Here is a 15,950-nt window from a genome sequence, read left to right on the forward strand (position 1 = left end):
AGTTTCTTATTGAGTTAATTTTATTTCAGTTTGTGTCAACTGGTCGAGACACAGCATGTGTGAAGGCTCTAAGAGATATTGAACCTGGAGAAGAAATTTCTTGTTACTATGGAGATGGGTTTTTTGGAGAAAATAATGAGTTCTGCGAGTGTTACACTTGTGAAAGGTAAGATACTAATTAAGATGTTCAGCTTTTTCATTCTTTTAACCACCTGATGATCGTGGGAGTTAAATTATATTATTTGTCATTTAAATGCAGGGATAGTTGTGTATATTAGCACATCGCCCCCAGTACCAAATACATAAACAAAATCAAAGGATCCAAGGACTTTCAGGGGCACTGGAACTGGACCCTTCAAAATCATACTGTTACCAGCTGTTACTCTTATTCTGAATGGAGCAGAATTCAAATGTGCTTAAGGAGAGAGCGGGAAACACACACACACACACACACACACACACACACACACACACACGAACACACACACACACACACACACACACACCCCCAGGGTGAGGTTGCCCCAAAATTGATAAGTGGGGTTCTATTGCTGACAGTCATGTAAAACCCTGGCATAGTCTTGTGAATTACCAAGCTGTGTCCTCTGGTATTTTTGTTTTGATTGCATATACTCTTCATAATTCCTAAGTCCCATCACTTATCTGGGAGCCTCTCTGTGTGACCCATTGAGACTCGGGCGTCCTTGTGGCAATCCCCTGGATCTGCCATAGCAGCAGTGCTGTTCAGCGCCTCATTGGAGCGCCTTCTGCCTTCCTGAGCTCCCAGAGACAGCCTCACAAGCTTGTCTGGGTAGAACTGCAGGAAGGCTCCGTCACAACCTAGTGCAGACTGCATGGGCCACACTGCCCAGCAAACCTGGGTTCTTTGAGCCCATTTTCATGTGCCCTGCCCTGTTCTGGACACCACCGATCTTGACTCATTCAGTCCTGATAGCCATCCTGTGAAAGGGTGGTGAGAGGATGAAACTAGTCGAAGGGACTCATTCAATGATTCATCAGATGTTAACTGAATAGCTACTTTATGTTAGGCCTACACATGCATGATAAACAAGACTAAGCACAGCGCCAGCTGTGAGGGTAGTGTACATACACACACACTCCCACTCCCACTGTGCTGGGTGCTGAAAGGTGAGAAGAGGTGGCCTAATGAAGAACGGAGAGAGAGCAGAATTTTTCCAGAGGCCCCGGAGTCGCAGGTGAAGTCCAGGATGCCCTGGATGCATGCATCTGGGCTGTGACCGTCCTGACACAGCAGCGATTGTCATATGATCCTAATGAACACTGCAGAGTTCACTCTAGGAAACTGTAGGAATAAAATCTAATGAGGGACCAAATTACTGTAGAGCTTATGTGAAAGTATGTTTAATGATAGCCAAGGAAAAATTTCTAAAGTATAGTTAAGGGAGATTTCCCTTAACAGATATTAAAAGTTACTATGAAACAGTTGTAATCAAAACTTGATGATACTGGTCCAGAAATGGACAAGTCAGGACGATGACATGCATAGAGCCCTGAAACAGAGACAGGCATGATGGTGCAGTATACGCGATCTGCAGCTGGGAATCTGCATGTGCGGAGGGCCGGATCTTCGACTGCAAGAGTGATTGGTGCCCCCTGAGCCCTGCGTTGTTCAAGGGTCAGCTGTTGTTCATTATGTCTGGAAGAGAATCAAGCTAAACCTCGACCTCACACTATACAAAAATAAATTCCAGATGGATTAAGGATTTAAATTTAAAAATACAATGCAAAACTATTGGAAAACAATTTAGGAGAATATATGTCTGACATGGGGTAGTAGTATTCTTTTGAAAGAAGACAAATGGTAAAATACTAAAATTTTCGAATGGCTGAAAATAAAGTCAAAGACAAATGATAAAGGGGAAAAGGTACACACGAAGAGTTAATATTATAATAACAAAAACTCCAGTAAGCTCGTAAGGGAAAGGGAAAGAGGATGCTGCACAGAAAATGGATGACCATAAGCAAGGAAATTAAAACAGGTAGGTATTCATTTTCACTATCAGTTGGCAAAATATAAGGGGTGCGCTGCATACTGCTGGTGAGGATCTGGAGAAACAGGCGTAATGTTATTAGGGCTGTGAATAGCTGTGACCTTTTGGGAAAGTGGTCCGGCAGTCTGTGTCAAGAGTAAGTGCACCATTTACCTGTCAGTCAGTCTCACGTGGAGGAATCTATCCTGTGGCAATATGAAAAGTAGTCAGCAAGGATTTGTTTCAAGAGCAGAGTAGCAGCTGTGTTCGTGGTGGCAAGCAAGAAAAGTAGCCCGCAAGTTTCAGTATCACCGATGGGCAGTGATTGAATAAACTGTGGAATGTTTATTCTATATAGAAAGTACAACTTCTAAAACATGTTCTATTCCAATTTATTTGTCCATGATGTAATGATGATATAGCTGGTTGCTGAGTGAATGCATGATATCCTGCTGGTTTTGTTGGCTCAGAAAACACTGCCACCGTAGATTGGTGTGTAGATTGTGGTAAAGAAGTGGAAGCTGATGTGCTGGCAGGTGGTTAGCACTGGTACCTCAGGGCTGTGGGCTATAGGGCGCTGGGAAATACCATCAGTTTCTGTGTTATATTTATATCCTAGGGTTGTTTGGTTGGTTGCAGCAAGCATGAGCATATATCACTTTCCTAAGTTAAAAAAAAAGATGAGGGTAGTGGAGAAGTAGATCAATAGTAGAGTTTTACTAAAAAATAAACCTATTTTCCAGATAAAATAATCCCACTACAATCATTTATTTTGTGTTTAAGCATACTTTTAAGTGTGGCCCATCTTTCAGAAATGCTGTTACGATAAAAGGACATGGAATATCTGAAAGTAATTTATTACTTTTCTTTATTCATATGAGATGAAATGGCCTTTGGAATTTATGGATTTATTTTTCTAAATGTATTTTGGGGTGGAGTTGAGAGTCATTGGTTGCCTGGCTCGGTGAGAATTTCTAATGCACCTTTCGAACAAAAGAATTGAGGCAGTCCCCACAGTAAGTTTTTTATTGTTTTTACAAAAGCATTAATAAAAATTCCCGTTGCATTCTGTGAAGGTGAAGAAAGCAAGAATTCTCACCTTATTTATCAAAAATAGTTTCTGCTTTAGGTTTAGGTCTGTGCTTCTCAGCATTAAGAGGTAAGAGTGGGGACAGAAAAAACTATTGTTGTCCCTTAGCGAAAAATTAAAAACACTCATTCCTTGGGGGAAGAAAATCCTGAAGGAAATAAAACACACAGGATCTCCTGCAGGGCAAGATTGTTTTCAAACTGGAGAGTATTCACAATTTGGCTACAAGGTCAGAAGCTGTTACTACATGGCTTTTCCTTTAACAAGCAAAGGCCGATAAAGGGCAAGCCACGAAAGCGATTTTAGCTAAACAGAAGTCTCACTTCTTAAATGCAATAGGTAGTGCTTTTTAAAAATCTCATTAATGTATAATTTATTCTTTTGAATAGATCCAAGTAGGAATTTTCCTTTATACACTGAATAAAGCAAAGATTTGCAAAACTAGATTCATTTAGGAAGTTTAGGAACTTTCCCATTAAGCGCTCTCACTTCAGAAGAATTTATATATATAAATACCAATAGTTAAAGCAGGTTAGAAATTATTCTGTGGTAAAAGCAAGTCTTTTAATGTCTTTTATTTAGTAACATTAACTTGATTATGATCATTTATGTTCATTTCAATAACTTTAAAGGAATTACGTAACAGGTTTTTTGTTGTTGTTCCCAAAGTCAAATTTTCACTAATATAGCTTAGCCTTCTAATACAAAATTTCAGTTAGGATTTATTTGTATCTAACATTAAGTTCAATCTAAGTAATGACTTAATTTATGGAAATTCTCTGGTTTCTTTTTTTAATTTCTTAATTTTCAATATTTAGTAATGTAGTGTTAAATGATGCAGAAGAAAGCTAGAATATAATTAAAAGGTGGGATATTTAAGTCACAATTTAGACCTAATTATTTCACCAACCAGTTTCAAAATTGAAGAATCAGTCATTTATTGTTATCTGCACATGAAATTCTACAGGGCTCTATAGTTTCTCATGGGCAATTAATAATTGACAGCAATCATAACAACTTGTTGTTTTTGTTAACTTTATATACATATTTAATTTATTCAGAGAGCTCTAGACTTAGCAGATCCCCAGTGGTGGTGGAGGCCTCCTCCGCTCATCACATCTGTTACCTGGTGGGGCCTGGAGTCCGCGGCCTGTGGTGAGTAAGTGTGCTATTTGTGTGACATGTGCTCTTTTCTCTTTCAGACGGGGAACTGGTGCTTTTAAATCCAGAGTGGGACTGCCTGCGCCTGCTCCTGTTATCAATAGCAAATATGGACTCAGAGAAACAGATAAACGTTTAAATAGGCTTAAAAAGTTAGGTGACAGCAGCAAAAATTCAGACAGTCAGTCTGTCAGCTCTAACACTGATGCAGATACCACTCAGGAAAAAAACAATGCAAGTAAGTAAGGGACCTTTGATAAGCGTATCTTTTTTTTCTTTTTAAGTGTTTTCACACAATTTGTTTCCTGAAGTGTACTTCAGTAGTTTTGATCTTTTAAATATTGAGCGAAACCCTGGGACTTCAGCAGCATCGCAAGGTTCTAAAAATGATCTGCCCACAAAAGCAGTCTCTATCCCATCTGCAGATTCAGTACGCTCCTCTAGACAGCTTTGTCTGCTTTTCTTGAATACTCAGTAACTGGATTTTAAATGGCTTCATCGTATGTTCCAGGATCATCATACATATGTATATATGTTTGAGAACAACATTCTCAAGGTGTTAGTTTCACTATAATTAGGTGGCCACATCCTCCAAGCAGATAGGACTGGGTGGACTCACACAGGCACACATGGGTTCCCGAGCCCAGCCAGTCTGTTAGGGTGGCTGAGGGGGCTAGGGGAGTTCATAGCTTCCAGCTTCAAGATTTCCACCTTCTTACTACTTACTTGCCTTTTTCAAAATTAACTGATCCAGTTCACTAATCCACCAGTTACCAGATTCAGAATTGTGATAAAGGAGCATTTAAAATGTCCCTGTGCGATGACATACTAGCCACTACCAAAAAGTAGCAAAGCAGAATGAGAAAGAAGCAAGCAAGCTTCAAGATACCAGTTGGGGATGTGGGGGGCAAGGCCTAATGGAAATGGAAAAAGAATGAAGAATAAAGAGAAAAGAAAGAGAAGAAAGCCTAAACAAACAAAAGAAAACGCATTGCCTTGGAGCTTTGGAGTCCTGGGACCATCCTGAATGCCGCTGTTTTCCATCTGGGTAACACCGACTTTCTCTGGCTCCACTAAAGTGGTAGCTCTTTAGTCTGACTTATCTCTGACAGGGATCAAGTTTGAAAGTTTTGACTTGGTGATCCCCAGAGTCTGCCCGTTTTGGCATGCTAAGTGTTCATAGATACTTCTTGGCATCTAAGTATCCTCTGAGACCTGGTTATTTTAGGTTCTTCTCCCTATTCACATGTTTTCAACCCAGCACTGGGTGCAACCCTCCCTTGCAGAAAATCCCGAAGAAAAGGGATGGTGTCTTCCATGATGGCGAAAGTCAATGCCTTGAATTCCCGGACCTACCTGCTGCTGGGAGTCAGAGGACAGATGTAAACCTCTGTAGTGTAAAAGTCGCCCTGTGCATCTAGTCCAGTTTACAATGTCCAGAGTGAACAGGAGAAGAGCAGCTAGTCCGTCATTCACTGCAGACTATTGGTTCTAATAATAAATGCAGCAGAATCAATGCTTGTTTTCTGAGTCTGTTCCTTGGTGATACTGGAAACTTGCAGAACTTGCATGTGGAGACGGTCATGGCACTGTCCACATTAAGTGGCTTTGTGACACTTGGGGGGGTGTTTTGTGTTTTTATGCATTAACTGTGTCTTTAATATATAGATTCTGAATTCAGTACACCACAGTTTAAAAGATTGGAATAGAAATATTTTTTGGAAGGTGTTGAGTGTACTATGCTATGTGAGCATCAGGGAATATTTATCAATAAACCAAATTCTTATTTATAAAAATTTTTTTAAAATTTATTTTTCAAAGGGAAGGGAGGGAGAGACATTGATGTGCTAGAGATACAATGATCGGTTGCCTCTTGTACTCCCCCAACTATAGACCTGGCCTGCGATACAGGCTTGTCTAGAATTAAGCAGCTGACAGGAACTGCTTTCCTTGAGCAGCATGTATATCCTTTTTAAAGAAACATTTCTGCCTAGTGGGAAAAAAAATTATTTCTTCCATGCAGACCCTTTTTTGAAATTGTCATCAGAGGCACAAACTATTTGCTTTAGCATCCAGAGAGAGGAAACAACAAGAAAACAATTTTTACAAGTTCACTTCACAAGCCTGAGTTATATACCATTATTGGAAGATTCTGGTTTTTTAGGTCTCTTGTGCCTCGATGGCTGGGCCACTCCCCATAGTGCCCTAGTATAGGATGTGTGTCACTGCAAATGCCACAAGGAGGTGCAGAACCCAGAAGACTTGGCCAGTGGGTTGAGTTCCTCTGAACTAAGGAGAGCCTGTCCTAGAGGTGGTGGGCTGGTCACCACTCTCCAATTTTGCCTGTCACAGGTAGCACTCCCTGACCTGAGCACTGAGGTCTGCTTCCGGTCCTTGCCCAAGACCTGTTTCCGGCAGCCATTGTCTGTGTTGGTCATGGAAGGTGGAAGCTGCTGGCTCAAGTTCTCAGGTGTCAGCTGTGCGTGGTCCTTGTATTACCTTGGTTCACATCAACAGTGTGCGTACCTGGGGCTTTTCCGTCTGGGTGCAGCCCTGGCACTCGGGGAGCCTCGGCGTTATTTTGCTGCTCTTGTATCTGGCTGTAATTCTTGCTGCCCGCACGAGGCTGCCTTACAATTTTGAGGGGACCCAGACATGACCATGATGGCCATGCCTTGGCTCTTTTACCCATGAGTTGGGACTGGCACACCTTAGAGGCAGTACTTAAGAACTTGGGATCTTGAACTGTAGAGCTCAGTTCAAATTCCATCTCTGCCCTTTACCAGATGGACGGTCTTAGGCACGTAGGTCCATGTGAACATGGTTCTCACATAGGTGTAATGGCTCTTCCAAGAATGCTTATTAGCATTGGGACCATACTAATCTGGCCATTTGCACAGCATCTGCTATATAATTGCAAAGAATGTGTAGCTCCACCTAAAATTACTGTTTAGGTTTATGCGTTGGGGACTTGTCCTAACCAGTAGGGAAGAGGGTCACAGATGGCGTGTCAGTGCTGGCACCAGGGTGGCCACAGGCGTACCTTATTTCCACTTAGGTCAGAATTCTTAGTCTTTTCCCTTTTTTTAAGATTTTATTTTTAGAGAGGGGAAAGGAGGGAGAGAAACACTGAGGTACGAGAGAAACGTCCATCGGTTGCCCCTTGTGTGCCCCAAACCAGGGACTGAACCCACGACACAGGCCTGTGCCCTGACCAAGAATCGAACCGGTGACCCACTTTTTTGCAGGATTATGTTCACCCCACTGAGCCACACTGGTCAGTCACTTTGTTTGCGCCTCTGCCCAGCTTGTGTATGTCCTTTTTTCTTTTTTTTTTTTTTTACTTTTGACGTGATACACTTTTTAGCTGGATTTTTGATGAAATAATGCTTTTTAGACAAAATGAGAATACTATTAAGACATAAACTTAAGTGAACTCTCAGTTGAAACCACCTGTAGCCCTGAATTCTCTATTTCATGCTGTTGCAAACAAACACCCAAATGCTTTGTGAATGGTTCACTGCAGTCAGCTAACAGTGATTCCCTGGGAAAGATGGGAAACAGTGGTTCCCTGATTCAGCGGGGCGGAGAGGGGGAAGTGCTGAGATCCAGAACCACCATAAAGTAAGATTCTTCTAATGGATTGAAATAGGTGCCCAAGTAAGGGGATGCTCAGGTATTGTGGGCCATGTAGCAGGGGTTTCATGTCCTATGTAGAAAGTCAAGGTAGGCTCCCTGGCAGGAGTGTTTTCCTAAGTTGAATCTTAAAAGGGGTGCAGCATTGACCAAGTGAAGCATATTCAAAGCAGAGGAAATTTTACTTAAAAAAATAAAGCAAGGCTCTGGCTGGTGTGGCTGAGTGGATTGAGTGCTGGCCTGAGAACCAAAAGGTTACCAGTTTGATTCTCAATCAGGCCCACACCTAGGTTGTGGGTCAGGTCCCCAGTTCAGGGCAGGCGAGGGGCTACCAATGGATGTTTCTTCTGCACATCAGTGTTTCTCTTTCTTCCTCTTTTCCCCTTCCTCTAAAAATAAGTAAAATCTAAAAAAAAAATACTGAGAAAAATTAATTGGGGATAAGAGTAGGACTTGAATAAGTAATGTTAGTCATGGCGGGACTAGAAAGTGGGAAGGGAAGTGAGCATGATTTAAAGTTTTGGACTTTATTCTTAGGGCTTTAAGTTATTGAAAGGTTGAAAGTGCAGAAGTGACATGGTATACGTACTAGGAAGATCATTTTGGCTGCATGGTGGAGAGTGGAGTGTTGGGGAAGCAGTAGCAGAGACAGAGAAGGGTGGAAGCTCTTGCCCTCATTCTGGCAAGAGGCTGTGGTGTTGGCAGTGGAGAGAGCCGGACTCCGCAGGTCACGTGGTTGATTGGATGAGGCGGTTAAGGAAAGCAAGCTTCAAGAGTGCCCTCCTGGTTTCCACTTGGGCAGCTGGGCGGGTGGTGGTGCCGACCCAAATGGAAGACTGTAGAAGGAGAAGCAGCCGTGAGACATGACGGTGAGTTCACGTTAAGTGTGTTCGCTGAGGGGCTCATGAGACAGCCTCGGAGGGAGGTCCTGATGCCAGTGGGCGTTTGGTGATAGGGATCTATTCAGGAGAGAGTCAGGCTTGAGAAAGTGGTTCGGGAACTGCCAGCAGATTGGTGGTAGTAGCCGTGGGGCGTGGGTGCGTATCACATGGAGACTGATTTCCCAGAGGCCTGAGGAATGTGGTCTTGGGCAGTCACAGGGAGAGTGCTCTTGTGGACAGCCAAGGGGAGATCCAGGAAAATGAATGGTGAGGAGTATCATGTTCTGCAAAGAAAGGTAAGGGCTGAAAGTGTCCACTGGATTTCAGGGTCTGGAAGTTGTTAGAGATTGGCCATGGCGCTCACGTAGGGGCAGGCTTGGGTCCAGACTTGAGGAGCATCGCTGTGGAGAACACTGTGCGTGCGTGTGTGTGTGTGTGTGTGTGTGAGAGAGAGAGAGAGAGAGAGAGAGATTATGGTGTACGGCTGTGGCAGGTGCAAAGTGAGAGTAGGATGGGAAAGGGGAGAGGTCAAGTTGAGAACCACTGAGCTTGGTCACAGAGTGTCCTTGAAGAGCCGTAGGCTGAGCAGAGGACCACCATAGCCGCTCAGAAAAGACAGAGCACAGAACACTGGTGTGCACTAACCTCCACAAGCACATCTCCTTGGTCCACCTTGAAGGAGCCCTGTAAGCAGAGAGAAATTGTTTAGCAAAAGAATTCCCAGGATAGCCTTAAGTTTTAAAAATAATTTCTAGCAAATTCTGTATCTAGTTTCTTACGCATCAGCTCTCAAATGGAGTGGCACCGAAACTTTCCTACTATTCAAAAGATAGCGGCCTGCTTGCCTGCTTGGTAACAGCCCACACAGCCAGCCAGTGGGTCTCATGCTCGGGAATTGTGCTGGCGTGGGTACCTCGGCGCCACTTAGGAGCCAGGCTTGAGTACAGAGCCCTCTATTCTTGACGGTGTGATCCTTTTGGAATGCTTGTTACTCATTCTTGCCCTTCTCAATAAAAACTAACGGTAACTTATTGCCTAGCCATGCAGAAGGAACGGCAGTTGCCCAGGCAACCCGCAGGCATGGAGCAAGCAGTGGTCTGTCGGGCAGTGTGCTGGGCTTGCCCACATTCATTGTTTTCATTCTCCCTATTTTCTGGGGAGGGATGGTGATTATTAGGCAGGTCATTTCAGCTTCCCTAGTGAATGAGTTCAAGGGGTATTTTGATGGGAAAGGGGTTTTCAGGTGGGGAATGTGGGAAGCTAATTTAGAAGCTCATCTTTGTAAAAGCATGGTACATGGAGGTCCAAATGTAAATGGAGAGAAACAAACATTGCAGAAGGCCAGAGGCTCACCTTGGGAGCAGCTTGAACTTGAGCCACACAGAAGCCTTGTGTAAAGCCCTTCAGCTGTCACCTTAGTTCTCAGGTGGTAGTTTTCAGTAGGATCATCACAACCTTTGTGCATCCTTGTCCAGGGGAAGTAAGTCGGAGGCCCCTGGTCCTGAGTGTAATTCTGACAGCATGCTGCTTTCCTCTCAGCCTGATTGCAGGCCACAGGCAGTCACAGCAGGGACGGGGCCAAGGAAGCCCTGCTGTCCTCCCAGTGCTGAAGGGAACAACTTAGTGCCATCCTTTGGGGTGATTATCTTTTGGGGATACAATGTGTGGTTCTTAGGATCTGTTCTTGTTCGAAACCATTGGAATAGAATTTATCTCTTTGAACGCATTTGCAGTGTATTTCTGTCCTATATTAATAGTCAAATAACATACTTTGAGTTAATTAGTAACTGGGTTTTAGAAACCTATTTTAAGTGATTATTCTAAGAATTTATGAAAGGAAAAAAACTATGATTTTTCCTTAGCTTTACTTCAAATCTTTTACGTGGTAAAATAATAAATTAGGAAAAGAAATAGTTATTTTGGACCAGGGTAATGATAGGTTAAGGACAAGAATAGAGTGGAATCTAGTTACTTGTATTAAGAGTTCTTTAAATACCAAATTCAAAAGTGGACAGACGCCCCGTAAATTAGAGGCAGAACTTGGAAGGAAACTAGTCGGGGGATGGTTATGCACAGGCAGTAACTGAACTGGGGTCTGTCTTCTATATGTTTGTATCATCTAAATACTCCATCACTGAGAGTCTGGTTTGGGGCATTGTTTTGTGTTACCAAGGCTGTTTTTCATCCTTTTTTTTTTTTTTTTTTTTTAACTCTGCAGCTTCTAGCCGAAAATCTTCAGTTGGCATGAAAAAGACCAGCAAGAGCAGAACATTAACAAGGCAGTCTATGTCAAGAATTCCAGCTTCTTCCAATTCTACCTCATCTAAGCTAACTCACATAAATAATTCCAGGGTACCAAAGAAACTGAAAAAGCCTGCAAAGCCTTTACTTTCGAAGGTAAAATTAAGAAACCATTGCAAACGGCTGGAGCAGAAGAGTGCTTCGAGAAAACTCGAGATGGGAAACTTAGTCCTTAAAGAGCCTAAAGTTGTTCTATATAAAAATTTGCCCATTAAGAAAGATAAGGAGCCAGAGGGACCAGTACAAGCCACAGTGGCTAGTGGGTGCTTAACTAGACACGCAGCAAGAGAGCACAAACAGAACTCTGGGCGAGGGGCCCCTCCGCCCGGGGAGGGAGCTCCCAGCACGTACACAACCAGGCGGTCCATGAGGACGAGAATGAACTTTAAGGAGACCTCTGACATCAAGCTGGAACCAAATACGTCAGATGGCTATGAAAACGGTTTGACTGAGTCTTGCCCAGACAGTGGCGAGCAGCCAACTCCTGTGGCACAGGAAGAAGAACTTGCTCATGACACTGCACAAAAGGGGGAAGCAAAGTGTCCTAAGAGCGAGAACAGTCTTGCAAAAAAGAAGTCACGACAAGGAAAACTAGTGAAGCAGTTGGCAAAAGTAGAGGAATCCCCTCCGGTGCGTGATCCTCCTGGAAAAGCCAGCGTGGTACCTGATGGGGCGGGGTCCCTCCCCGACCAGGGCCAGCACAGCAGCACCGAGGGTGTGCCTGGAAGTTACTTGGACTGGGCCCCTTCGCCTCTGGATGGTTCGGTGGTGACATCAGATAGCTTCAAAACAAAAGATGGCTTCAGAACTGCAAAAAGTAAAAAGAAGAGGCGGATCACAAGGTATGATGCACAGTTAATCCTGGAAAATAACTCTGGGATCCCCAAATTGACTCTTCGAAGGCGCCACGATAGCAGCAGCAAGACAAATGATCCGGAGAACGATGGGATGAATTCTTCCAAAATAAGCATCAAGTTAAGTAAAGACCATGAAAATGATAATAATCTCTATGTAGCAAAGCTTAATAATGGATTTAACTCAGGATCAGGTAGTAGTTCTACAAAATTAAAAATCCAGCTAAAGCGGGATGAGGAGAGTCGGGGGTCATGTACAGAGGGGCTTCATGAAAATGGGGTGTGCTGTAGCGACCCTCTCTCTCTCCTGGAGTCGCGCATGGAAGTCGACGACTACAGTCAGTATGAAGAGGAAAGTACAGACGGTTCCTCCTCCTCAGAGGGAGACGAAGAAGAGGACGACTATGAGGATGACTTTGAGGATGACTTTATTCCCCTTCCACCAGCCAAGCGATTAAGGCTAATAGTTGGGAAAGACTCTATAGATATTGACATTTCTTCCCGGAGAAGAGAAGATCAGTCTTTGAGGCTTAATGCATAAGCTCTGGGTCTTAATTTGACCTGGGATAACTACTTTAAAGAAATAAATTCCAGTCAGTTACTCCTCAACTGAAACATTTTAGCGGCAGCACTTCTCTCGTTTCTTCACTTATCAGCATAATACCTAGAAAAGTGTACAGCGTACTGACTCTTCTGAAGTCTGATTTGTGCACATTTTTATTGTACTTTTTAAATAGCCTTCTTATGTGCAATCCTGAGTTAGAGGTTAAGCCCTGTTGTAAAATAAAGGCTCAAGCAAAACTGTACAGTGATAGCAACTTTCCACACAGGACATTGGAAACAATAATGTGGCTACACGATTTTTTTTTTTTTAACTTTAAGAGCATTAACTAGCTCTTTAATATATGACTAAACAATAATTTAAAACAAATCATAGTAGCAGCATATTAAGGTTTTCTAGTATATGCTAATATCACCAGCAATGATCTTTGGCTTTTTGATTTATTCGCTAGATGTTGCCCCCTTGGAGTTTTGTCAGTTCCACACTGTTTGCTGGCCCAGGTGTACTGTGTGTGGCCTTGGTTGGAAGTCAAATTGGTTTCTTTAAAAAAAAAGTACAATTCCATGTGTGACAGCCAACTTTTCAGTACATTACATGTACGAGGGTAGCAGTGTGCAGGATGAGTTTTGATGAGGCGTATTTATTGCTTGTCATGTAAGTTAAAGACCTTGTATTTAACACTTTTCAATACTTTTAGATAAAATTGTTCTTTGCAAGAATGATTGGTGCTTATTTTTTCAAAAATTTGCTGTGAACAATGTGATGACAACAAGCAACATTTATCTAATGAACTACAGCTATCTTAATTTGGGTCTTCAAGTTTTCTGTTGCACTTGTAAAATGCTACAAGGAATATTAAAAAACTATTCACTTTAACTTATAATAGTTTATGAAATAAAAACATGAGTCACAGCTTTTGTTCTGTGGTAACCTATAAAAATGTTTGTCTTTGAAATTCAATGTAAAGAACTGAAAACAATGTATATGTTGTAAATATTTGTGTGTTGTGAGAAATTTTTGTCATAAGAAATTAAAAGAACTTACCAGGAAGGTTTTTAAGTTTAGAAATATCCATGCCAATAAAATAGGAAATTATAAATATATAGTTTTAAGCACTGCATCAGTGGGAGTTCTTGGCTTATGTTAGTTTATGTATGAAAATATCAAAGAGTTTTTGACTATATTATCAGTTAAACAAAAAGAAGAGTCAGATTTAATTTGTTTTTGAAGCACTTTGAGAAGAGAAATTAATTTTAAGTAACTTAATGAGCAAAATTTTACTACTTTCTGTTCAGTACCAGTCTTTCATTTTTCTGTATTTTACAAATCATTGGACAAAGAATCTGGGGATTGAACCCATGACAGGTGTTTGACGCCAGCTGGTCTGTTTCTGGGAAGTGTGTGTGTGTACTTTCTGATACACAGTGTTCCTAAGTAAAACCCAAGTTAGGGCGTCCGTGTCATGTCTGGCAAGGTAGCCCAGGTTTTAAAATGTTCGAAGGAATCAGCAGGTAATGAGAAGTCCCGTGGAGAAGACATCCACGCTTGCTGTTGTTTCTGACTGATTCCTACCAGTTTCCAGAATCTGGGAAATTTAAGTTCCTTAACACTATTGCCAGTACGTTCCAAGTAGAAATTAATAACGTTCATAAAAGTTGTTTAAATTGAGAGGTTCTTTTTCATCCTCATGTTCTTCAAGGAATCACTTCTGTAGTCTTGTATCGTCCCATCCTTGTGAGTTACAGGGCAGTCGAACCCCTCAGGTCTCCACGTGACAGCATGTGGCGCACAGCTTTGCTCCATCCAGAGTTCCTCACCTCGGGAAGCAGGGCAGCCCCGCAGGGAGCACTTTACAGACCGTGTCCCGTCCTCACCGTGCCCCTGCGTAGAAATGTGAGAGACTCGCGCCGCTGAGGAAGGCCACGCAGAGGGTCACCTCTTTCATCCCCACCTTAGATTGGAGTGTTTTGTGGAGGGTCAGAGGCCATATCTTGCATTGTTTCTTGGAATACCAACAGCCATTGCAGGCATTTCAGTCTTAAGGAAAAAATAATAAAATCATCCTATTTCTCACTTTTCACCCTTTGTTAAGCTTTGTTTTAGTAACTTATTGATGTTAGTTTTAACTTTATTGCGGCCTTGTCCTTTAAGGCCGACCTTCCTGTGGGTCTGCATGGTGACGCGGTGACGCCAGCAGTCGCTGCCTCAGGAGCTGGCGTGCAGGAGGGCTGGGCAGCCGCTGCGGGCGCCTTGCTGGGGGACCGGCTTCCGCTGTTCCACGGAGGGGCCTCAGGGCCCTCTCTGCTCTGCCATGTGGGGTGGGGCTGCGAGATCCACTTGCGGTGACTGCCCAGAAGAGGTCGATGAAACTTTCATTCAATAAAACTCCTACCTTGAGCTTATGCAATGATTGGGAAAGACTTTGGCATTGTAAGAATTAGGAAATGATCATAGCAACATATGTAAAGTTTTCAATTTTCAATCATTTTTCAAACTACTGTTTTAAATTGTTTTGCTGAGTTGTAATACTTTTGAGATACAATGTATTCCTTGTACTGAAAGAATGGGAAAAAAAAGGACTTTTTCAGCATTTGAGGTAAGTTCTTTAACGTTTCATTAAAAACATTTTTTACAAATATTTTGTACATGCACTTGCAGTATTGAGGTTAATCATTTTAATAAATTCGGAAATTAAAACAATTTGGCCGGTGTTCACTGTATCTGAGAAGAAAAGGTCAAAGCAATTTTCTCCCACAAGGTTTTCATTTAAAGTAGAATTTGTAAAATCAACGTTTCCGAAGCTTTTCAGTCTTTTGTGAGTATCGTGTTCTTGGATCCCTGGCCTCTGCCTCTGGTTTAGATCCCTTTCTATCAGTCAGTTCAAAAGAAAAGGGGATAAGCACCCCTTCCTCTCTCTTCCAGAGGCCGCTTTTAAAGGACACTGGCTCTCTAGCCCTTGGGCCCATGAAGGCTTTTGCAACCCAATTAGTAATGGTTCCTGATGGCTTGACTTGGTGTTTTTCTCACTGAATCAGGCAGAGCTGGTGTGGGCCCTTCCCCCTCCCAGTCACTGTAGCCTAGCCCTCGCTGAAAGCGGGCATGTGCCGAGGTGGCTGGCTGAGGAGTCAGGAAACCTGAGTTTGCCCGGCACTGCAACGTCTGAGTGACCCTGGGCAAGCTGCCAATCCCCAGGCTTTGTAGCACCTGGAAGTCAGATTGGCACCCCGTGTGGGGGGCCAGTTCAGCTGCAGCGTGAGCGCTGGCTTCCTGACTCTCAGAAAGCCACCCACCTTGGCTTCCCAGAGTGAGAAAAAGGCTAACCAGTGGCATGCCTGTTAAACAGTTACTCAGGCCTCTTGCTCGGAGTCTTGGGTTTTCTCTCTACTACTTGCCAATAACCAGCAGGAGCTCACTGTCCCGTGCTACCCGCAGTCTCTGCGTGATTTCTGTTTC

General features: G+C 42.9%; 1 protein-coding gene across 7 annotated transcripts in view; it reads left to right on the plus strand.

Annotated features, from left to right (window-relative positions):
• Positions 1 to 15,197, plus strand: part of KMT5B (lysine methyltransferase 5B) — a 49,712-nt gene extending 34,515 nt beyond the window's left edge. For all 7 annotated transcript variants that reach the window (XM_054570787.1, XM_054570790.1, XM_054570791.1 and 4 more), the window contains 3 exons: positions 30 to 166; positions 4,305 to 4,501; positions 10,999 to 15,197. In XM_054570787.1, the coding sequence (XP_054426762.1) occupies positions 30 to 166; positions 4,305 to 4,501; positions 10,999 to 12,476 (1,812 nt within the window). In that variant the 3' untranslated portion in view covers positions 12,477 to 15,197. The remainder of the gene's footprint in view (positions 1 to 29; positions 167 to 4,304; positions 4,502 to 10,998) is intronic.
• The last annotated feature ends 753 nt before the right edge of the window (positions 15,198 to 15,950 follow it).

The sequence above is a fragment of the Pteronotus mesoamericanus genome, unplaced genomic scaffold (genome assembly GCF_021234165.1).
Source record: "Pteronotus mesoamericanus isolate MK-2021 breed Mesoamerican mustached bat unplaced genomic scaffold, CSHL_Meso_final contig_214, whole genome shotgun sequence".
NCBI lineage: Eukaryota > Metazoa > Chordata > Mammalia > Chiroptera > Mormoopidae > Pteronotus > Pteronotus mesoamericanus.